Source organism: Pseudorasbora parva, chromosome 14 (genome assembly GCF_024679245.1).
Source record: "Pseudorasbora parva isolate DD20220531a chromosome 14, ASM2467924v1, whole genome shotgun sequence".
NCBI classification, from domain to species: Eukaryota; Metazoa; Chordata; class Actinopteri; order Cypriniformes; family Gobionidae; genus Pseudorasbora; species Pseudorasbora parva.
This window is the reverse complement of record NC_090185.1, coordinates 26,706,322-26,732,430: the sequence shown is the minus strand read 5'-3', so window position 1 is coordinate 26,732,430 and position 26,109 is coordinate 26,706,322. Positions and strand designations below refer to the sequence as shown.

Below are 26,109 nucleotides of genomic sequence, written 5' to 3'. Positions count from 1 at the left end.
CATTCGCATTCCAGGCCAGTGACCACAATGGAACAAACTCCACAGGACTGAGCGAGTGGAAACACGGCTTCGAGACATGCAACAGAAACACCATTTGCACACACACCTGAATAACTTGCCATTTTATGAACAATAAAGTGACTGTCAAAGTAACATATCTCATATCAGAGCTCATTTTCTCAAGGTAGGAGTGAAAAGTTCAGCATTGACATTTCCAAGAAGAAATCGATCAAGACTGAAATATTTATGAGACTCTCCTTCTCCTTTAGAGTGAGTAATTTCGTGATTAATGAGATTTTGTCAAGTTCAAAATTATATGCAAGGTGCTTTTATTTGATTATAATTACCATTGACATTTTCTTTCCAATACAGGCTATTTGTAAAAATTTGACAGATGGAAGTCGGTTGTGTCCAAGGTCCAAGAAGTGAATTGGGGTCAGATACAAAATCAAGGCCAAAGAGTCAGAGACTAGAAGTTGTGAAGGTGAGTTGAAGCACATTTGGAAACATTCAAGAGAGTTTTGACATATTTGGATGTTTACCTTGGAAATAAGCAAACTGCAGATAGTCGTAATGCAGTGGCAGGTAGTTTTCCATGGGCGACAGGCGACCGGGGCGGGTGGCCAAATCTCTGACACACTCGTGCTCGCAATGAAGAACCTGTGTGTAATGATCTGGAAGACAAAGTAACACATGATTTAGGCTCTGTTTACACAGAGACGCGACATGTTAAGCTGTATACGTACAAATTTTGTATTGGGAGTGTTTTGGGAGCCCGAAACCGTTATTTTTTTAAAAATGGGTTTAAACCCAGAGAGATAAATCTGAAACCGACACCCTTGTGTTCTCATGTGTAAAGCAAATCAGTATATTTTGTGAAAATGTGATGTCATCAAACCACGTCTCACGCATGCTCCTTCTGTTTTTAGTGTATCTCAGTGGCAGAATTACAGCACCACATACTGGTCTGGCATGTATACGACATCGTTTTTAGTCTGTTTCGTGTGTATGCAGATATTTCTTGAGACGAGGGAAAAAAGATTGGTTAAGGAAAGCTCTGGCTTCGTGTGGATGTGGCCTTGGGGTCTCAAGTTCAAATTAGCCGGTTTGTATTCTCCATCTTGAACCAGTTACAACACATATACAGATGCTTGAAATTGAGCTGTATACTTTTACTTGTGGAAAAACAGAAATGGCATTGCGGCTGGTTTTAATGGCTTAATAACACACTGTAATTGTGGTTGGTGTAGTTGAGAACGTGATCTTGTAGTTGAGAACGTGACCCAGTGCATGGAGTGAGATCATTTAACTGGGATCATATCAAAGATGTCAAACCGTTTGAGGTGCTGCTGGTGTATTTCATGTGGACAAGGTTATAGATTAAATTAGAGAGATGAGAAGACTTTAAAGGGCTTTCATGGTGGGGTAGATAGACAGAGTGTTTCCACATGAAAGTGGGAACAGATTCACAAACTAAAAAGTTGAGTTAGAGCATCTATCAAAAACGGGTTTAACCGACATATGGGATGGAGAGGCTTTAGTCGTATTTGTTCTGAGCATGTAGTTACAAAAGCATGTAACTAGCTCTTGACTTCTTTTGTAAATGTAACAATGATAACCTAAAAAAAAAGACGACAAAAATGGTGAAGAAGCCCAGCCCATCTGCTTTAAAAGACCTTTTGTTAATATGGCAAAGAATGAGTCCTTAGTTGTTACAGAGTCGGGTTGTTGCTTACTGGAAACCCAAACACAATCCCAAATACAATGGCCCTCATTTATCAAAAGTGCGTACACCAAATTTCCAGCGTACACCTTGCGTACACCCAAACCCACGGTGACTTTGAGATTTATCAATATGGACGTTGGCGTACGGCACGCTCAAATCCTCCGCCAGCTGAGGAGGGGGTGTACGCACGTTTGAGTTAGAGCGAAAATGCGCAGAAAAGCAATTCCTAACACTACAAAACGCACTGACAAGATATGCTATATGGCCCACTGTTAAAAACCACAAAAACAACATTCATAGTTTATTTTTGTGCAACATGAACGTCAATGTTTAATTTTTGTGACTTTACCAAAGCGTTTGATTTGTAGGCATGTATTCCTCCAGTCGCGAGCCTGTGCGCTTTACCTGACGGTTCAGGCCCGGCAGCTGCGCACGGACTGGGACTACAATAATTCAGACTGACAAAATAATAAAAATGACCTTCTTCTTTTAAATAATAATAAAATCAATAAAAACGACATTCTTCTTCTAAATAACAAGCGTCATTAAGAATAATAATCATAATAATAAAAAGAAGAATCTTACAAATTGTCAAGTAATTATTAATGTGAATGAATCTTACTCCACATCACATATCACTATTGTACACCCCAATACATGTGCCGTGATACGAAATTAAATGCTAATTTTTTCAAAACGTGCTGTAAAATAATGCAGTGATGGTAATTTATCATCCAAACAGCTTTAAACTGCTGGAGTGCGCTTCTCAACCTCCACACTATTAAAGGGTTACTTCAGCGATTAGCATATGGCTTTGTATCAGTAGAAACCCTGGAGAATATTCAAATTATTGTGCTTTCCCCTCTCATATCTCCCTGAGACGAGAGATTTATGCATTTTATTTCTGGAAAAATTCCTCCTATGATGCAAAATGACGATTTTTGCATCATAGGAGGAATGTTTGCCCAGAGGCTAAAGACTACAGCCAGCAGAGGGAGCCATTTCCGCATGTTTTGAATCCGGCATTGGGGGATGGGAGATTACACTCAGCTTGCAGGGAGAGCTCAGCTTGCAGACAGGATCATTTAAACGGAGCTATGGTGAGCAATGTAAGTCTTTTAACTTCTCAAATTCATTTCTATGAAAGTTAAGCTTGCAAAGGCATGAACTGAAACGTGCCAGAGTGAACTCGCGTTGTGAATGTATGCCGCGAATGTAGTCGCGATTACCTCAGCTCTCATCAGTCGTGCAGTCAGTGCTCAGTGCTGTGAGACTCGCGCGGTGACTCACTCATTATATTGAACAGACACGTTCAGTTTTTAATTGTAGTATCTCCTCTAACTCAGTCACTGTAATGAAGTTGTTGGCGTTGGGAATGGCCTCACAGGGCAGCGAAGCATTCTGGGAATTGTAGTCTTTCATCCCCATGGGACAAAAATACATTTTCTGTCTTTTCTCAGTCTAGAAGACACCAAATTCAAAAATAATTTCACATTTCTACTGCATTGATGACCCAGTTTAAATACAGATTCATCTTCCCAGCGCTGAAGTACCCCTTTAACAGTAGGCTACTCGTTATTTGTGTCCATATTTTGTTTTTGTAGGTGCCTTTAATTCCACTCTTTAAACTCCCAAATAAAACAATTTCGGTTTTTTTCCACTTCCCTGGTGATCTCGATGGGCGCGCGTCTCAATCATCTCAATATCGCAGTGATCAGGGAGTCAGCCCATTGACTTATGTCCTAATCAGTGCCCTGACTAGTGGACTAGTGAGATGATTGAGCGCGCCCGATCTCCACGTCGGAGAAGTTTCGCTTCTTTGCCGTCTTCTGTTTGTCCATGGCGTAAAATGAGGGCGTGGGGGAGGCGGAGACTTGAATATATAGGGGCGTGTTATTCTAATGACGATCGTTTTCAGCCGCCGCATTTATCAAGGGCAAGTATTGCGTACACCTGGATTGCAGAGGTGCGCACAGCTTCATAAATCAGGCGGTGAGAGGAGTGTAAGCATAATCTTACGCCAACATATACACCAGTTTCTACGCAAGATTGATAAATGAGGGCCAATGTGTCCTCAGGCTATCAAAAAACATAAATACACATGCTTTCAAATGGGCATCATCACACGGCCAATAAATCACAGAACTGACAGAAAATGTCAGTTACATTATTCTGAATATTTTCCAGGGATTCCTTGGTGAACTCTGAGAAATGCCATCATGCACAAAACCCCCTGCAGCTAACGTCAGAAACACTGACAAATCCTGTGAAGAACAAGTCTTCTCACGACTGGCCAATTCTTCAGTCTTCCTCAAAATGTTTTCCACATTTAGGTCATAAACTCATGTCAATCATGCTAGTTTTTCACATCCTTCCTTTATCAACAGCATGAAATCAGCAATAAATAAGATCTAATATGGCAGCTTAATGCATTGTTTTGTAAGCCAAATGTTGGGGGGATGTTATGATATAAGTGTTGTTGAATTATGACTCGCCGTTTGACTTTTATGATTAAAAGATGTCCTTTTGCGCCCTTCACACTACTATTGCAGCAATTTAACTGAAATTGAACTAAAATCAGCTAGCATTGCGAGTTATGTAAATAACTGGGTAGTGCATATAATATAAATATATGATAACTATGATAAATGAAATAAACTACAGTTTAAAAACTTTGAGGCCAGTAAAATGTTTTTGAAATGTTTGAAATCCCTTTGCTCACCAAAGCTGCATTTATTTGATTAAAATATTACTACAGTTTTAAAATGCTGTTTTTATATTTTAAAACGTCATTTATTCCTGTGATCATTGCTGGATTTTTAGCATCATTACTCCAGCCTTCAGTGTCACACGATTCTTCATAAAATCATTAAAATATGCTGATTTTGTCAATGTTGGTTGTAATAAAAAAAAAAAACACTGATAAACTATAAATAACTAACCCTAAACTAAACCTAAACTTTAACTCTATAGTGAGTATATATAGTCAATTAATATTACTCAGTAGTACTATTTAAAGACAGTAACTACACCTTAAAATAAAGTGTAACCTAATATTCAATCTCAGTTGGAATGCATGTGGCCTATCGCTGAATTTCAAAACAGCAGTCTGGTTTTCAGCAGGAATGCAATGCAGACAAAACATGGCTTGTGTTTTGCATGTTTATCATACGTAAACATGCATAAGCCTGTTTTCCTAGTGTGACTTAAAAGGCTAAAGTTAAAGTGAGCTGCTTCAGTATTGATTAATTATAACAAAAATAAAACGGTGAATTCATCTTTGATCCAAAGAATCTTTTTAAGATGAATTTTAACATTGTATAGGGCAACCATATGTCACTCTTTATAGCTGCTTATTGTTGTACTATCATGAACTGCCTGTCAGACACAACAAAAACAGATTATACTGCAGAAAAAAAGGTCAGGCACATGCCTACTCATAAAAGACTTACACAGAGGTCAGAGAACAGGAAGATCTCAATATCTGGAAACACAAATAGCTCTAAAGACATGATATCCATAATGGAAAGTCCCAAATAACCACTTGAAAACGGAAAATTCCCAGAATCTTCTAAAGACCGCGGATGATGGCTTTACCACATTAAGAGGAAGCAGCTCAAAAAGCTTTTGAGTACAAAAGCATCTGTACCTGAGATTAGCTCGTAGAGGTTGTATTTGTACAAGACACGATCCTGCTCTTCGAAATGCTGCGGCCCTTCACAGAGAGCCCGACACTCCACATCGGCACGGTAGTACTCAGTCAGAGCCTCTTCAAAGAGTGTCACAGAGTCTTCGTACTTGCCTTTGTCATACAGCTTCACCCCAGCAAAAAAAGCTCTCTGTAAATACAAGGACGCACTTCATGATACCAAACTTGGTGTTTCAGGCCTTGTAAGGTATTTTTCTACGTTCAAGAACCATCAAGCTGTGGCATTGGTAGTGATGCACCAAAATTTCAGCAACTGAAACTATTTGAACGAGCATTCATTTTTGGTTTCAGCCGAAACAGATTTGGAGGGATGATTTGTCGTTTCATCTTCATTTTGATGAACCAAGATCTTTTAGTTTATTCTTTGCACAGTTGATATTTGTGAAAAACTTTATTAAACTTAATGTATTATTTGATCCAATAATCGTTTATTGTTACTTCGCACAACTTGTTATTTTTAATTTGAAACAAAGAACTGATCATGTGAACCGATCATCTCTTCATCTTTAATACAAGTTATAGCATGAAATAAACATGAATGAACATCAGAAGGTATGTTGAAAGAGACAGTACAACTTACTGAAATGTATGATGTCTCATGTAATCGCTCAATCAGTGTTTCAACCACGGCAAGACGTCAATAAAACGTCTTGTAAACAATGTCACATTACAGTACATTTACCTCAGGAAAGCTATTCAACATCCATAACTCTTTAGAGGAGCATTTTGATAAATATATGCACTATATTGTGTTTCTGTTGTCTTCATTATTTAATGTATGTTTGAACAACTCTGTCACGAAAACTATTTGTTACCACAGTTAAAATGTTTATTTTTCATTTAAAGATTAATATATTTATTTTAAAACGTTGCATTTAAATGCAATTTATTTAAACATTGATTGTTAAAAGTTTAGTCCAGCAAAGTCTGTCATTTAATCAACTTCAAGTTGTTCTAAACGTTCTTTCTTCTGCGGAACACAAAAGAAGATATTTCACTAAACAGTTGATGGACCCCATTGACTTTCTATATTAGGGAACAAAACATTATGCAAGTTAATGTGGGTTCATCAACTATTTGATATTCTTCAAAATATAATCTTTTGTTTTCAGCAGAAGAAAGAAATTTATACAGGTTTGGAACTTGATGGTAAGTAAACGAAGACTACTGACTAAATGGTTCAACTATTCCTTTAAATAACCTTTAATACTGCTTTTGGTTATTGGCGGGGAATAAACAGGTAAAAAAATGAATTTCGGTGCATCACTTGTAATTGTGGTCATCAGTCACTCACCTGATGTGGGCGGGATTCCCGGTCAATTAGGTGTTCCTCTTTTACACCCGTATGGGCTTTGTACTGCTCCAGGTCCTCGCCCATCTCCACATGCTCAGGGTTGGCCTGGAAATATGTATGAGCAGCAGACACAGCTTTGTCCAGTTGTCCAAGCTGTTTCAAACAAAGAGAACACAGAAACATTTTTAAAAAATGAACTCTGGAGGCTCTTTCTTGACGCAATTTTGAAATGCACTGTCCAAATGTTGAGAAATTACATAGCAGATATGTCAAATAAAGACATAATTGCGAAATCATGTCCCAAAAATGCAATTATATGTAAGAAACGGCTATGCCATGTGTGTAATAAAAACTATATACGAAAACAAATCATTTTTTTCCAATTAATCATGGTATAACCAATTCAGACAAGCATAAAAATGTATTCCGGTTTTGAACAGGCTCATCTTGGCCTCTGAAAGGGATTACAAATTTAAATAAATAAACCGGGGACTTTTTGATTAATAATTATAATGAATTATGCTATATTACTGGAAGAAAAAATAGGCAAAACAAGTTCACAGAAGCCATCAGCTGTTATTTTCCCGCTTTTATGAACTGCAGACCTCAAATCTGTTCTGCAGATCTCGAGATTGTCATCTGTTTCTTTAATAGGTCGATATAATGCAGTAATAACAATTGATGATTTCACAGAAAAAACAACAGTATTGCATTGATCTTTTGAAGTTTACAACAACAAAATACATCAAAAGGCTATCGGCATCAAATACACTAATTCAGGCTCAAATAGATCTCGACTTCACTTTTTGCATATCAAAGCTTTATCTTTCAACAAAACATTCTCAAATATAGCAAACAAGTTGCACGGAGCACATTTATATGGTGCTTTATTATTCTTTTTGAAGCATCCTTTGGTCATGCTATTGTTTTGTGGAAAAAGCAGCGTCAGCATTTCTCAAAATATCTCCTTTTGTGTTCCACAGAAGAAAGAAAGTCACACAAGTTTGCAGTGAAATGAGCTGGTGATGACAGAATTTTCATTTTGTGTGAACTTTCAGGGACCGTGGTGAGGTCACATTTACCATTTCGTAAATCAAATTAAATCTCCAATATCAATGGGTGAAATCCAGACATTTCAATAGAAATCCACACGATCTGGAATTTCACATGTGGGTGAAAGATTTCCCAATGGGTTTAAGTTGTTGATGCAAATGTGGCATGTTGACCAAAAGAAAGCTTCTTGGCTTGAAAGTGCTGTGCTTCATACATCCCTACACAATTGACAATAGACCTTTTAGGCAAGCAAAGTTTTGCTGTTGTTTTTATAATGTGACCGCACCTTTAGTACAATGTTCTGTAGCTTTTGATGTCTCCAGATACAACCATAGATGGACCACTGCAAAGCGGAAAGGATGACCCTGAATCAACCACCTCTTTTTTTCTTGTCTTTTGCGACTCAGCCAAGGTTTGGTCTTTTATCCGCTACGGAATGAGGCAGGGAGGCTAAAGGCTTAGGAGGATATGCTTGGTTACCTCTGAAAGGCCAAAGATCAAGCTGGCGTCGACTGCATTCCTGCGTCTTCTCTCTACCACCCCCTTGTCCACACGTACTCTTGTGTCCCAGCTGCGAATGAATTGCAAAGACCCTGGCTGGATATCGGGGGTATCTTTGTATCCCATCCCAATGCTGACCTGTCTGATTTTCTTCAGGTCAGATTCCATGAGCCGAAGCCAAGAAGCGACTTGGCCACTCAGATCTGACTGTGATGTTGTCACCTGGCCGCTACAGTAGCCTATCAAAAAATCCTCATGCCTTGACAAATCCTGTAATAATCACACAACAGTGACCAAAGAGTTCACTAGAGGTGATTGGAAAATGGCCCAGCCAGTCACAAAAGCTCAAACGCAGCTGGGAATTAGCCCGACTCACCACAACATCTGCTCATATTCACATCTCACACAGCTGTTTCTCAATCTTATTTACCAAAAACGCAACATTTCTGAGACTTAAAAGATTTAAACCTCAAAATGTAGTTGTATTCATGTGTGTTTGAAGTTTTTATATGAAATCGTTACCTCATAAATACTGGCCATATTTCACTCTGCCAAAAACCTGGTAGACAAAGGGATGTAGAAGCACATTGCTCTTTTACAACCAGCATATTTTAAGTGAATTCATGTTTTGAAAAAGCTAGTTTTCTTTGCAGTACAATTGCCTCATATGCATGGCAAAATATAAGCTAACCTAACAACCTATAACATATAAGCTGCCCTAACATAACTTGATCCTGACATAACAGCCTATAACATGACGTAACAGGTAACATGACGTAATATAGAACCTATAACATAAGCTAACATAGATCATCACATAACAACCTATAACAAGCTAACATAACATAGAACCTCACATAACCTATATAAGCTAACAATATAGAACTTCACATAAGCTAACATAACATAAACCTATATAAACCTATATAAACCTATATAAACTAACATAATATACGCTAACATAACCTATATAATCTAACATAACAGAAACCACACATAACTTGTAACATAAGCTAACATAACATACGTTAACATAACTACTGGTAACATAAGCTAACATAACATAGAACAACCTATAACATAAGCTAACATAACACACACTAACATAACCTATAACGTAAACTAGCATAACACATAGGCTATGAGATTACACATAAGCTAACTTACCCTATAACACAAGATAATAAACATTTAATTGAACCTAACATATATAAGCTAACAAAACATAGAACATCACATAATAATAACTAATAATAATAATTTGTTCGATTTATATAGCGCTTTTCAAGGCACTCAAAGCGCTTTACATTGAAGGGGGGAATCTCCTCAACCACCACCAATGGTGTCAATGAAGGCCTTTCTGAGCCATCGAATTTCAACAAAAATATCTTCATTTGTGTTCCGAGGATGAATGGAGATCTTACGGGTGTCAAATGATATGAGTGTAAGTAATTAATGACAGAATTTTCATTTTTGGGTGAACTAACCCTTTAACCTAACCTAACCATCAGAAATAGGGGCATGCTGAGACATGAAATAGTGTCACATTGCCTGTCTTTTAGTATGCGCTAGGCTTAATTAGCATGACTGAAGATGTAGCTGGAATAACATCTAAACAAAGACCTGAGTCACTGACCCTGATGCTAGCGAGTCCTCTGAAACATTTTAGTTCACTTCTAAATTACTTCAACAGATGGTTTTACAGCTGAGATACTTTCACAAATTTCACGCACAGAAATTCCACAGTGCTGGCTTTATATTGATATTCTCAGTAAACCTACTGCATATAAACATTAAGTATGCGCAAATAGATTTTCCCTTCATTTTATATCAAAGGGATACACCCCCATAGACAAACATAGTGTGCAAGAAAATGTAAAAATCAAACGACATGAACCAGTAGTCTGTTCTTAATTGCATAAACAGACTGCAGCTAACATTTGTGCCTTTTGGGTAAATATTTTCCAGAGAGCACCTGTGGCCCTCGTAACTGCTCTTTAATATACACCAACACAGTTTTTTTCCCTGCATCTCTAGCCAGAGTTTACAAACCATTTACTCACTGGCTGTAAAAAGACGAAATATGCCGTTTGATGTGGGATACAGTCATAGCCACGACGAAGCATGCCTGCTTTTTTTTTTCAGATGAAGAATGTCAACAACATGTTAATAGGACTGCTTTTATGTACTGAGAAAATCATGCTCTTTGGTGGAGATCAACTATAAGGCCTAGTCCACATAGACACGGGTATTTTTATAACCAGAGTTTTTCCTCCTGCGTTTAAAAAAAAAATCCCGTCCACACATGCTCGGTTTTGAATACATGAAAACGAAAAAACCCGCTATCAGGCGATGTCAAGAGCATGCCACACCAGCAGACGGGGATTGTCCTAATCGTTAGGCAAGTTGGCCAATCCCTGCGTAGAATTTCATTCTGATGCCTCTGTTCCGCAATATAATAATATACCTGAGCATGTATCTGTGTACATGATACAAGCAGCCCTGTTAGCACAGTTACTATCAGCAATATGTGGGCTACGTCCGCCATTGCACAGAATCGTCAACAATAGGGTCGTCAGCGGCGCAAACTGACGTCAAACACAGAGGATAATGGCGCACACTCTGACGTCGCAAGGCAAAAATGCCGGTTTTACTGTCCACACGACACCACTGCAACCGGCGTTTCTGAAAATCCTCACCCTGGCAGGGGTTTTTAAAAATGTTCGGTTTCAGTGACCTGATACTGCATTTCCGTGTGGACGAACAGCCGAACCGTGTAAAAAAAGTCACGGTTATAAAAATACCCGTGTTCGTGTGGACAAGGCCTAAAATTCAAAGCTTTAAATCATGTTTTAAGTTTAAACAAGAAAAGAGAGCATCCATTAATGTGCGTTTAAAGTCACACTAAAGTCTATTAAATGATTTTATTAATTTAGAAGCAATTTATTGTTGGAGCTATTAGTATTCATAATAAACCAAGCTTTATACAAATACTATTTTTCTTGGATTAGATTACGGATGAATAAACCTGACAGCTTGTGTACTTATGTGTTACAATAATAAATAAAGCTTAATTTATGTCTATCAAATAGCAAACAAACCCTTATTGTTGAATCTAAGGATTAGCTAATATCTAACATATTCAAGCACAGAACATATTGGCTGATGCAGTGACATTGGCTTCAAGCTGAAACTGCCAATGGCCTGTTTTCACTCACACTAAGCAAAAGAGAAACCACAAGAATCTGTTCAAATGCACTAAAATCCAATGTGTTTGTAGAGGGGTTGGTTTAAATAGTTGTCTGTTTTTCTGTCTTCATATTGATTCAGTCACAAACATGTTTTAGAGTTTAGTAAACCTTAATAACAAGATATATAAACAGCAGCATTTCTTGTATTTTTAAATTAAATTCTATTGTCCATTAAAAAAAATCACAATTTAAGTACAATCCACATGGGTGTTTCTCATTTCAACTTAAATTACATTAAACTGACTTAAATGCCACTAAAACGACCAAACACAACTGCTTTTTCCCCCCTTCGAAATACTACACTTGTCTTCAAACTGAACTGAGTCATTGTGACACAAAACATCAGGCTCAAAGTAGAGCACTTTTTGTTCCACAAAGTCAACTATGAGGACAACTTACTCCGCCCAAATATGATTGATCCCAGTCTTTCTCCACTACTAAAACCTCTTAAGTCAAATGGCTGTAGGGCATGTACGACACGTGCTGCAGAAAACAGCCCAGACTTGTGGGAATCCTGTGGATGATGTCATACGTCTGGGGGCATGGCCTCCGTTAGCGCTGACACACACTAGCCCTTTTCTCTGTGCCCCGGGCCACACCCACTCAATACACATCTTGGTTTAATAAGGTAATGTCTGAGGAATGTCTTCAAAGCAGGATGGAACAGACAGCCTCTTTCATTAGAGCAAACACGTGAAGACATGGGATAGCTGGAAAAAGCACAGAGTTAAAATAGGCCTGCAATAATCCAGCTACTGTATGCTACCGCTCAATGGAAGTCTGTCTACCTGTATTCAGATGGTTTGGTCGTTTTTTTGCTTAGATGAGGTGTTCGGCTGTAGTTGATTTGGTTTGTGCATAATTAGAGGGTACATTAAAAGATTAGATGTTAGATTAAAGGTCAGGAGTAACCTGGAAGCTTTTTTGTTTGGTAAACAGTACTTCTGTTGTGTCTGACAGAAACCTTTCAGACAATAACATCTTATACTCTTTCCCTTGGTTTCACAGACGAGCCTTTTCTCAGAATAAAATACATGTTTCAACTGAAAGAAACTTGCACTGACATATCTTGAAATAGGCCAGCTATTGTTTAGTCTCAAGTTGCACACCAGTGATGATGGGAGTGGAAATTTCTGCATTTGATCTTCTGACGACTCGCAAACTAAAGAACACAGACTCAGCCGGAACTTTTCCATAGTGACCAACGCAGTCTACCAAGAGCAGCGCAAATTAGCGTCTGGGTTTAAGACGTGCTTTTTTTGGGCAGTAAATCATGGCACAAACACCAGTAAATTGACTGCCGCAAAGCTTAGTAAGTCACCTTGCTTGATTCATTTAAATACTCTCCTCCCAAATTAGTCCAATTTAGTAATGACTTGATGCGGAGTTATCAACACTGTAAGTTACTGTAACTGTTATCTATTTCTAAAGTAAACTACATGCAGGATAAATGTGTGTGACCAAGTTTCTGCAACAGCTCTCTGACGTGGTGTGTCCGAATTCCTTGCTTCATTTCATTCACTCCGTACTTATAGTATACTCAACTCTCACGCCCTTCATAGGGAATTAGAGAATCAGTCAACAAGTGAGTGATCTTGGACACAGCTACAGAGTAGATTCCTGAGCTGGAGTCAACCCCAACTCCAGGGGCTCCAAGTCATCGTTTTTTATAACAGCAGCATCTCTGGGCATGACCAAAAGTGCAAATCTTATTGGTTGGCCAGTATTGTTTGCAGCGTGAAAATTGTTGTGATGATGGGATGCGAACTTTCTGTTGACAGCGTTTTAACCTATTTAAATGTTTATAGGACCAATTTTTACACCAAACATTCGTATTGGTGTGAACAGGCCTCTAGATTTCTCTTTCTTTAGTAATATCGAAATAAAAGACTTTTTAATTTTGGATATGTGGTTCATATTCTCCAACAGAGGAGGTTCATAATACCTGAAGAAAACTATTAACATTTCCATTGATCTTATAACTGTTTTTTGACTGATTGAGGGAACTTGTATCCCATTTGTATCCAAGCTCACCTTTCCCAAACCCATTCCTCCCTTTTCTTTCACTTCTCCACTTCTATAAATCCCATTTAAGGCTTAAAAAGCTCATAAAATAGTAATAGTTCTTATAACTCATGGTAGGCAGCTTTCCTAGATTTTCCAGTTGCATTAGGAAATAAAGTTGTGTTACGGATGAAGTTAAAATTCTCTTAAAACATCACCCAGCTTTCACCCGATTAAAAAAACAACAACTATCTGGCTCAAAAATGTGATAAATACACACAGTTAATAGACCTTAACATCTTTTGTTCCAGCACCTCGTCTTTTATGTCATTCCGTGGGATCTCTTGGCCCCGGAGCAGAGGGGTGAGTCAGAACTCCCTCCACATTCCTGCAGAGCCCTAGGCCTGAGAGAGGGCAGCCCCCTCGGATCAGCGTGCCTGGACTCATGCTGGCCTCCTAATGACCAGACTCCCCCGCTGGGGAGAGCAGAGAACATTTGATCAAAAAACAACTCAATTTATCTCCTTTAAATACGGGCTTGAGGCAAACTTACATTCACCTCCGTCAGGCGATTTTTATGAGCTGAATTCGCTTCAACTGGTGAAAGCTTTATTCAATATACATCACAAAGCACTTTTCTTCCTGACAATGTTTACGAATGAGTTCCTTTAGAGGTCAAAGAGCCTATTACGGCCCTTGTTCCAATGAGGCATATCAGCTCACCATTTAAACGCATGGATTGGAAACAGAGCGGAATGGGGAAGCTGTACTGAAGAGTTAAATCTAAAGCAGGCCTGGACTTTATTCACACACAACAGAGCTTTATAATGGAGGCTGTGACTTTACAAAGCTGCCTTTCATTCTCCCACGAAAGCACCAGCACCCTTGATTTTCCTCCCTAGAGGTCTGTGCACTGCATTCGTCATGTTGCAGATGCCCATCTGCTTCTTTAGCTCTAGTGAGTGTCAGAAAACTGAGCCAAGACTACTGTATTGACTCTGTCAGGTGTGAAAGCTCCTGTACAGCCCTCATAGAGGCCCCAAAGAATTCCCAAGGTTCTGAGTGCCAAGAGGTGAATGATTTGTTCACGGTGTTGGTGACAAGTTTTTAATGCAAACTCAAAGTAAACCCCAGGTACGGCTCAAGTGGGATATTTCTCTCCTGTTTTATCATTCAACAGGAGAAAACGTACTCATTTTTGCAGTTGTCATTATAATTCTTATTTTGTTTGCTTTGAAGACTTTTCACAAAGCACCATAAACATCCTGTCAGACAGAAAGCTTAAAAAGTCTGATTGATGTTTGTACAGTAAAGCCTGGATTCAACTTCCCACGCAACAAATATTGTTGCAAGATGCGGCAAGTTGCCAGTGACAAATGGTTTGGCCACACTTAAGCGTAAAACTGCTGTGCAACGTGACAACAGAACAGGCAATCAGAAAATATTTGGTGTTTAATAGAGTGCATTAGTGCCTGCCCTCTTTTTCAGTGGCTTTAGTTCTGGTAGTATTTTTTTGATTAACTTTTTCCGATGTGGGATTTGTACAAGTGAATCACATTTTGGAATCATACAAAATGTTCAAGACTGTGTACACAATGGCTTTAACAAAGGAAAGAACTACAATCGCATGAAGCTTTGTGAATGATTGTTAAAAATGATGTAGAGTTAGATATTTTTTTAAGGTCAATTACCCAATCGAGAACTTTTTACTTTTGGACTAGTGGTGTTGTGGTGTGGAAATAGACACAAACGATATGCCAAAATGTCCTGTTTCTCGAAGCATTCTCTTGGTTACGACATGGTGATTAAAAGAAAGATATTTTGAAGAATGTTGGTAAACCAGACAGTTGACTGCAACCACTGACTTCCATATGACTTCCAGTAGGAAAAAAAACTATGGCAGTCAATGGCTACTATCAACTGTCTGGTTACCAACATTCTTCAAAATATCTTTTTTTGTGTGTGTTCAAAGATGAAAGAACTCATACAAGTTTAGGAACAAATTAAGGGTGAGTAATTAATGACAGAATTTAAATTTTTGGGTTTTAAGGGCTATGAATGTTTTTTTTTTTTTTTTTTTTTTTTGGATTGAGCTTCTTTAGTAGATCATTACTAATAAAACACCTGAAACAAAGCCATCTACAAGGCAAAGTCATTTCAATATTCCGTATTATGAAGTTTAACAGGCTAAAATATGAGGCTTGTAAAATGTTTAGTGTTATGAGGTTTGGCAAACCTATTCATTTGTTGGTTTATGGCAATGTTAGTACAGGCCAACTCCAAATGCATCTATAGTGCGCCAAGCGAGGGGTTCTCGTTTCAGATCACAGCATGAGGCAGGTTATTTAACCCAGGGAGAGCAGTGGAGGAGGTGCAGGCAGGGGCGTAGCACCAAATTTTGGGCCCTGGGTACAAACCATCTTGCTGGGCCCCCGTACCATGTATGTGTATGTATAGAAAACGGACTTCCCTGCCTTGGGCCCTGGTTACTCAGTACCCTTTATCCCCCCAGTCCCACGCCCCTGGGTGCAGGGGCCTGCTATCTTTGGAGAGCTTGAGTTTTGACAGTAGCCTGGCTACTAACACTGCTGGCAAACCACTTCGATGAATTAGCCAACTAGAAGCCCCCTTCAGCCCGGGAGCCGCCAAAAGCATCCCCACCAGAGATTCATCCCGGCCCCCCGCTGAATAAAAAACCAGCTGTACTGACAAATGGGAATACATTGCTTTCTAGTGGGAGTTCAGGGAGGTAACCCCTTTCTGAGATGGGATGACTGTTTTATTAAACTGGGTGACTGTTATTAATTTGTTTTTTAAATTATTTTAGGGAGTTATTGTTGGAAAGAACGTTTGAGTTTTAGTTACTGTTCAAAGTTTCTAACCAAGAAGGAGATCAAACAAATCAATGAATCGTTTAAAGTTGTGAACATGCAATAACATTTCAGTAAAAACAGACCTCAACAACTAGATTTTCTAGAGTGGTTGTTGGCACATTGTCATGCTGTGACAAATGCATTCTGGGTGGTTGTTAGAGCATGATCAATATTTACATCTTAAATGTCAAAGGTTCAGTATAGCCACATTTCTTGCCTGCTTTCACAACCACCCAGCAATCACACTGATTTATGACTGATAGTGAGTGGTTCATTTAATAACATATTGGCTGAGGAGTCATTTCCAAACCAAATCCACTGCACATAAATTAGTTACAACTAAGTGCCAAACACTGAATATTTCAAGAAAAATGGCTGATGCAAAGTACAGGTAGTGTTGTTTGCTTTCTTATAGGTGTAACACAACCACACAAAAAAGGTACTACTTTCTGAGGCACAAATTGGACAAAAAAAACCCTCTTAAAAACACAATATAGTGCCTCACCAAAGAGGCTAACAAGAAGCTAAAAAATTTAAGAAAGGGTCACCTCTGATCCAACGTGTGATGATGTAGGTACACAGCGTAAGTTTAGGTGAGAATTGACAAACACGGAAGAGCAGAGAACGCCGGTTAAAAATTAGATGTCTAAGGCCTCGTCCACACGAAGCCAGCGCTTTCCCAATCCAATCTTTTTTTTAAACTCGTTTCAAGAAATATCTGCGTCCACACGAGATTACCGAAACTGACTAAAAACGATGTAGTTTGCATACCAGGCCAGTGTGTGGTGCTGTAATTCTGCCACAGAAATACACTAAAACAGAGAAGAAGAAGAGTTGTGGCTAGCAGGGGTATAGCAGTGGTCGGAGGTGAGGCAAAATCTCACAATAAAATAACAATAAATACAATTGCTACTTAACAGATGTGTTTTATTAATGCCTACACCTACCCCAACCCAAAACATACCCTTACAATAATGCAGATACGTTAATTGAATGACGCGATATTGATGTGCGCCTGCCCAATGCCCGTAGTTGTATCCCTTAACTCTTTCACGGTGCTGGACGTAGTGTGATGACATCACCGTTTCAGGAAATATATGGTTTCGCTGTACACACGAAAACAGAAGATGATCGTTTTCAGATTTACCCACTTTGGGACCCGGTTCCAGAAAATATCGGATTCATGCTTCTAAAACGCTGGATCCATGTGGATGAAACGCTGATACAAAATGTATACGTATTACAGCTAAACGCGTCTCCGTGTGGACGGGGCCTAAAACAATGTGTTAAATAAAAATGCAAAACCACATGACCACCATACATGGAGTCAGAGGTCACTCTTCCGCCAGAACTTGACTCTCTTGTCAAAGCACATGTGGTCATTGCCAGAAGTCAGTGATTACATTTTGTATATTAAAAAAAAAAATCTTACAAAAACCCAATCGCTCTGCCTCAGAAGGCATTTATTAACCCACTGGAGCTATATGGACTACTTTTATGATGGATGGATACACTTTTTGTAACGTTAAAAACACTATTCACTCCCATTACGAAGCTTGGAAGAGCCAGGATATTATTTAATATAACTTTGATTGTGTTTGGCTGAAAGAAAGTCATATACAGGATGGCTTGAGGGCGAGGTAATTATGGGATCATTTACATTTTTGGGTGAACTATCCCTTTGACCCTGTACTGGGTTAGTTCTCCCTAAATCCACGCTTCTACGTGCAATGGACTATAATGGTTGCTTGTGCGTTTAGACTCCACATTTTTGCCTACCATTTCAACCATGCCGTCATCAACGATGAAAATAACCTTTAATCATCTTATGGTCAGGTAAATAACATTATGCTAAAAGTTATAGGAAGTAATGACATTACAGTGATGAGTGATTGATACTTTTGCGGTTCAAGTTTTTGAGAAATATAGAAAAGGAACAACTGAAATCCATCTTACAGCTATGAGATCCATCAGGAAAAGCCACTCGCTTCATTATGCTGTGTGTTCATGCGGGGCTTTTCTTTTTTTGTTTGCTGAAGCCCTTCGCCAGAGATGAAGTAAATAGCGTTGTAGACAACACTAGAAAACTCAAATCCATTGGTCACAACTGAAAGCCAAACTCAGAAATAACCTGTATCCATCAGGCAAGCAATAATATAAAGTAGGCCTAATAATAAATAAAGAAATGGAGCAGTGGCTAATTCAGTCAGCAGGACACTGGGATTTTCCGGACTGGCTGCAGGCTGTGTGCACACATCAATCCCGATTACATTCGGGTCCAGTCGGGTTTGAAATATATTCTTTTATTGGGTCTGTCTTGGGTCAGAATTTTCTTTTTTATTATTTATGGACGTTGGGTTCGGGTTGGGTACAGATTTTAGGATCCGAGAATACCTCTACTTCGGACCCTGATACATTATAATGTTTCATAGATGTTTGTAACACACTAAAAAATGGAAAAGTTTACCTATAGTTTACATGTAAATTAATTCAGTGAAAGCAGGAGACAAAATCCACATGAACCACGGGAGATCTGACGTGATTTCCAACTAAGGCAACATAATCAGCTTTGAGGGAGATGGGAAAATGAGCAGGAATAACAAATACAAAACTACTCTGATGACCTCTACTCTGCTAGAAATGGGTTGGATCAAAGGGAGCAAGTTTGGCTTGTCATACATTTATGAGAGGCGAAGGACAACATGGAAACACAACAGGTCATCTCTGATTACACTGTGAGTCAATAGGTCAGGGGTCCTAAACCCGCTGGGTGATGACCTCACTGGTGGCCGGTGCCATGCGTCTGGAGTAGTCAAGAATCCTAGGATGTTTGATCCGGGATGGTTGCAAAAGGTCAAAGGTCATGCCTGGCAGGATCTGACACACTCCTCTTGCAAAAACAAGCAGAAAGACAATCGTGCTGACCACCCGGAGTGTAGAAACAAGGGATCCTAACGGCTCGTCTACAAATAATAATTTCAAGGATGCTTTCATTCAAATAACATTACAACTATTACTTTCACTTATGTTTAAACACAGCTAATCTTTAATTTTACAGTTACAGCCAGTATTTCCTTAAACATCCAGTAGTTTGTAATTTAGTACAAGTTAATGTTACAATCCACTATCAAAACATCAATGCGCTAGGTTTGTTTGTGGGTAGGTTATGTACTAACATAAAAGTTATGTCAATATTCATCTCTCGAGTTCGCAGAAATTTAAGCAGCAAAAAATTAAACATACTTTTTTTTCTGTTTCAATAAACTGGTTTTATACAGCACATTGTGTCCCAACAAGTCATTATTTCTCATGCTAAGTAAATACGCTAATGCTTCACAGAGCTCTCATTCAAACCTTTTTTTAAATGTTCATAACCTTAAAATGGACACATTTTCTTGCCATGCACTAAAACTGACCTACTAACTTACAAATCTCAATAACACATCATGGATGGAAAACGCATCTGAATCCAGAGGATGACGAAGCCACATAAGGAATGCATTCTCGGTTAATGCTTGATGTACGAAATATGATGGCAGTTATTTTATTTGGCTTTGTTTCACAAGTTAACAAATATGAAGCCATTTTGTACTAATGTACTTTTGTACCACCCACATTACACAAGGCTATTTGTCATTGTAGCAATACCACACTGATCGCATCCATATGTTAATAATGATTCAAGGAAATACAATGATCTTGTGGATCCCATGAGATCTCAATTTTTCTGTGGTTAAAGGATGCAACTTACATTTTCTCACACATTTCTTATTAGCCATGCGATGTCTTTGCAAAAGCATACACTGAAGTAAAATTATACGTTTCACGTGGTACATTTGGTTTTCGTTCTGCCGCTTATAAAAAGCAGACCAGTTCTGTTGTTCTTTGATTTCAGAGTACACTTAACACAATAACAAACAGTTTTTGTTGGGACGGATAGGCCTTCTGGTTCCTTCATTAGAAGCATCTCTGCTCTACTGTGTATGTTAATATAACTGATTTTAACAAGTTAAGGACAATTAAAAGATACATTGAACTTTATCTTGAAAGAGGGCATGTCTTTTCTTTGCCAAATAAAACAGTTAGTCTGACTCAGTCTTGGTTGCATGATGATGCAAAGCATGTGATTTTTAACATTTGAAGTTGATTAAGGGTAATATCCTCTTGATAATAAAAAAGGATTCATACATACCTCGGGGTCTTTAGTGACCCGAATGACATCATTCACTACACTCCTCATGGGGACCACTCCTTCTCATACATCAATCCGCTAGGTTTGTTTGTGGGTAGGTTATGTACTAACATAAAGGTTACGTCAATATTCATCTCTCGAGTTTGCAGAAATTTAAGCAGCAATTTTTTTTTTTAAGTTGGACAGTAACCTTCTTAGCATTCCTTTATCAAATCATTATAAACAATATCATAAAAAATGTATAGAGTCGCTAACGACCCGAGGTGTTTAACAGTGTAAGTATTTTTTTTTTCCTCTGCACAACAATAATTGTATCTTTGTTGACTGAATAAGTGCAATTCACCTTTATTCCACAAGATGTCTGATACACAATGATAAAGTGATGTTTCACTCATAGGCCTTGTCCCATATGTCACACTAAACCTTCATGGTCCTCCTCTGAGTCTGCATTTTCACAACACTTTGACTGCCGGGTACAAGCCCTCTGCATAACTCGTGATCTTGTGGGCTTAGCTGAAGTGCACATCAAGGGCGCCCTTCTTTAAGCTTATATCAAGAATAGGACTACTTAGGCCCTGTCCCAAAAGGCACCCTAAACCCTCACGTCTTCCTCTGAGTCCGCACTTTCACAACGTAATGCTGCTTTGATTACTGGGTAGAAGTCCTCTACATAGCTCGCAACTTGCGGTCTCAGCTGAAGTACGCATTGAGGGCGCATAGCAGCCGAAAAGGGGGCGCTCATGAGCACCCTTCTTTAAGCTTAAATGACGAATGGGACACTCTACGGTCTTGTGGACTTAATGGACACGCTCACGCAATGGCCATTTTAAATCCACAAGACCAAAAGTGCACATGAAATGTGCCAATTGGGACAGGGCCATAGTTACCACAGGCAGAAAACTAAAGAATAGGAAGTATCATCAGCAAAGCAGTTTACTGCAGAGCAAGTGCTGAATGCAATCAAATATAAGTGTCACTGTCACTTGATGGTGGATCTGGTGAAGAAGCTGAAAAACACTGATTTTGAAGATGTTGAAAATGATAATATGTTTGAGATTGCTGAGAAACAAGCTCTGACAAGGACATTGATGATGGTATAAATTATTTGCTCAAACTGAACCCTCCCAAGATCTAAAATGTAACAAAATATGCTGTTTCATTGTCCTTTATATTGTTGCGACAGATAGACTCATTTGTGTTAGATATATGACCCCAATATATAATGTTTGGTGAAACATTCAAGCATTTAAGGATTAAACATGTCAATATAACAAACTTACAAAGTATAAGTTTGAGCTCAAAAAGATGCAGATCCCTGGTCCAGGAAGGAAGGATAAATAAAGATATATTAGGTTATACAAAGATTCTTGCCTTGAATGTGGCTCTTTGCTGTGCATCTCCCCAGAGTCTTGTAAACCAAAAGAGCTACAAAGACTAAAAATGCCATATCCTTGTTTACCCAGACTCTGAAACAAGGCCTCACAGTTTCAGTTTAAATGGCAAATTTGTTTAGCAAAGATGAATCTTCCTGAGTTTAGATATTTATGTAGACAAGAATCCACTTCATTATCTCAGCACTATTATAGGGGGGTCAATTTCTTACAGCAAAACTTTGCATGGTCAAATAAACATCCCACGGCATTCCTTAGCTACAGAGCTATAAAGTGGCATGGCATTTGTGAGCTGAGGGTTTACAATTACGCAGCTGTTAAATGTAAAGCAGAGTTCCTTTTGTTCCTGTTGAAATTAACTGCAGCACAAAAGCTGTAGGACTTAACGCATCTGTTCCGTTCGGAAAAGTTTAATTATAGAGTGGATAAACACAATTCCAGTGTACAAAGCCCTTGATTATTAAAACACAGATGTCAGTAGTGGGTTTATTCCAAGTCGGTAAACTACAGTCCTCAAACTTAGCTCTCTGGTTTAAAAACGGGACACTGAGCAGGTTTGTAGGAGCAACACACCTTTAGAAAACAATCTTGAGGTATTGGCTTACACCCCTGATGGTTTTAAACTATTTATAAAAGGTGTTCAGAGCTAGAGATTTTCCATTTGACTTAAACTATAAAATGCTAAATAGTTCTAATAAAAGCCTAAGCATATATCTGCCCAAGTGAAAACATTGACAAGTGATGCCAGAGTCTATTTATAATTTCATTTAAGAGCTTGTGGTTTTACCAGTGGCAAACGCTGATGAAAGAGAGCTTTCAACAAGCCCTGAGGAAAGTCACGACTCAAATCTTTGCTTGGTATATATATATTTTTCATTTTCTATGCTGCAATCTCCTCGTATACTGAAACAAAATGGTAAAATAAACCAGATTTGAATTTCCTGAAGGAAATAATGGCACTTAAAGGGCAGTACAAACAGAGAAGAAAGCCTGTGTTCTGTTCTAAATCCTAGTTGGCTGCCTTCTTAGTATTTTAAAGCTTGTCTGGGAACATTATTCTTTTAGGATACCTTGTTTGAGCCAGATTCTAAAGCGGCAACACTCATTGAAAGTATTAATTCAAGATGGCAGGAGTCAAGAGAAAGGATCTTTCATTAAGTACAGAGTAAGTATTATTAAATATAGATTAGAATAGATTTGGGTCTATTTAGGTGGGTTTTTAACTAAAAACACAATACATATATTGTGTTTTTAGTTTACCAAAAGTCAAACTATTTGAATAAGCTGTAAAATATATTTTTCATATACAGTTTTGCTCCATTACAATCGCATAAAATGACTTTTAGGGGGCATTACATGACACCTTTTTCAACTAAAAACGGAAAACATTTAATGCAATTTAACTGTACATTAATTTACACGGCAACGCCTTTTTGGGGGCTTGAAAACACCAACTTCAAAGTGCAAGTTTAAAAAACAAAACAATATTGTTATTGTCTCCATGTAAACTACAAAAGCATGTGAAAATGGTGACACCATGAGCATGTGTATTATGGGTTCAGGCTATAGGTTTCGAGCAAGTTTCAGAAAGTTTTTTTTCTCACATATACCCCTGTATGACATCATAAAAAGCAGAATTCCTTGTATGTATGGCACTTCTCCCGAATGAGTGTGTGCGCACATCAACCAGAGCAAGAGCAATGAGTTCGAGTTACGGTAGCCGTCGGCAACACTTGAAACGCTTCTGTGGCTAAATGAATCAGTGTTTTTGGACGAATCTGTTGAGTGAATGATTCACTTGCTCACTCACACAAAAGCATAAATTAGCCATCTGCAATTTTGTTTTTAAACCACAAAATCAGCAATGTCACTAAAGAAGTGTGTTTTTGGTTGTGTGGGAAAGAGAACCATGCTCAGCTTCCCAAATAACCCATTAAGAAAACAGTGGACGCAGTTAGTTTTTCCGGAGCAGCAACGGAGTTCTGCAAGTGTGTTTGTTTGTTCATGTGTTTGTTTGTTCCTGTGCTTGTTTGTTCCCATCCATGTATCTGGATGTCTTTTTTGTTGGCAAAATGGAAGTTATCCAGGGATAATGCCATGATGTATTTTGTGCGTGCACTTGTGACTCTTTAGCTCACTGCATGCATCCACAAGCTCGGCTGTTTTCGGTAAGAAATGTTACAGTGTATCTGTCTTTTATAAATATGATAAAACTAAAGACCTTTCAGAGATATGAAGGATGCAATACTTCTCTATATGTACTCAATATAAACATGAGGTTGGTGGAAACTGTGTGTTATTTACTCTTTATATCAGCTAAGACCAGAAAACCTCCTTAGGTTTGTTTATTTTCTTGTGTTCAATAGGGACCATGACAGGTGAATCCCACAAAAAAGATGTCAAGAAAAGGCTAAACATACTGTTGTTTGTTATAGAAACATTTAAGAGTGTGTCGAGCAAATATTGTAAATGTGTACCGTGATTACAAGCATGTGTCTGGTAAGAAGTCTTTTCTTTCTCATGTCCATCTAAAAAACACTGCACCCAGAAACAGGTCTCCCGGAACAGCGAGTCTGTAATGACTCGACCAGACCTGCGTTCAGTCTGCATTTAAGTGAGTGTGACAGTAGACTCAACGCAAATGCTTTCCAGCTTCTCGCACTTTAACTGGAAGCACGATGCACGCTCTCAGCAATTTCTGGGAGACTCATGATCAAACATTGGTCATATGCAAGTCTGCTGGCAAACAATGGATGAACTGAGAGAGCACATGTCTGTGGTTGCAGAAACAGACTAGCATACGTTTACATCCTCCACCACACAAATCTGACAGCAAGGTACGATCCAGTTGAAAAAGTGCTGGCGCTTCAGTGCTATTTCCTTTCTGGCTGGTTATACAGGAAAGACTTAAGTACAAGCTGGGATTTTCACACAGGTGCAGCTATAAGTAAGCATGTTCCATCCTAAAATGCAGCGGTAATAAATAAAAAGAAAACCCTTGGCTTCATTCCATGCTGATTCTGGGATTTTGCCCTTAGGGGCTGTAAAACAAGTAGCCGACGGAGCCAATAATCTGTAGGTAATAATATAAAGCAGAAAACATGTAACCTAACATCATGATTCAATATAGATGTCTCGAAAGGAAGTAATGTACAGTGTTTCTGAAAGGTTCTGAGACTCAATGGAGCGTTTCTATTAGTGGACCATGCAGGAACTATTTACACATGACTATAGGCAAGATGACGCATTTAAAGTTATCCCTTACAATGATAACCATCTTTAAACATGGACTCTATTAGCAGGTATGGAAATAGAAAACAGAACGTCTGTATTCCTAAAAAAATAAACGAAAATAGACTGCATTTGCAGACCGCGGAATGGAAGTACAGTAAGCACCCGGTTCTGCTCCTTTGGCACCAAGACAAGCGCACCCGGAGGCCTGGTCAGTGGACAAATTAAGCTTCAAGAAGCCAAGTGTGACACAAAGCCAAATAGCATGTAATCTTGACATAATTAGTATGATATGATATGCTATTATGACTTCAGCTTTTGTCACGTCACAGACAAGGGAAAAGGGTGCGAGGACTCAAGTGCAGAAAATGATCATTTATTATAAAATAAAACATAAACTCAAAACAACAACACACAAGGGGGAAAAACACATAATAGAATAATATAAATACAAACTTAAACAAACCAACAGAATCACGGGGAGGACGGAAGACGCAGACATTACACAAGGATCCAACACAGACTGACAAACACAAGGAGCTTATAAAGGGAACCAACAAGGCAGATAATGAGGGAGAACAGGTGGGGCAAATTAACCAATAACGCTAATCAGATGACAAGGGGGAGGGATCTGACAATGACACATGCTCAACATAACAAACCCACATGTGCACACAAGACAGGACAGGCATGTGACATTACCCCCTCCTTAAGGAGCGGCTACCAGACGCTCCACTAGGGACGGGCGGGACAGACCAGGGCGGCACGGGAGGGACAGACCAGGGGGGCACGGGAGGGACAGACCAGGAAGAAACAGACAAGGGAGGGGTAAACAAGGGAGGGACAAGGAAAACAAAAAGTTCAAGAGGCCACGGTGGCACACA

The 26,109-nt window shown here is 38.8% G+C and overlaps 1 protein-coding gene across 1 annotated transcript in view; it reads right to left on the bottom strand.

Moving 5' to 3' along the window:
• The window catches only part of p3h2 (prolyl 3-hydroxylase 2), a 60,962-nt gene that overhangs the window by 17,676 nt on the left and 17,177 nt on the right, over positions 1-26,109 (bottom strand). The window contains exons 2-4 of the mRNA XM_067416112.1: positions 6,730-6,882; positions 5,376-5,565; positions 543-674 (exon numbers count right to left, since the gene is read on the bottom strand). Of these exons, the coding sequence (XP_067272213.1) occupies positions 543-674; positions 5,376-5,565; positions 6,730-6,882 (475 nt within the window). The remainder of the gene's footprint in view (positions 1-542; positions 675-5,375; positions 5,566-6,729; positions 6,883-26,109) is intronic.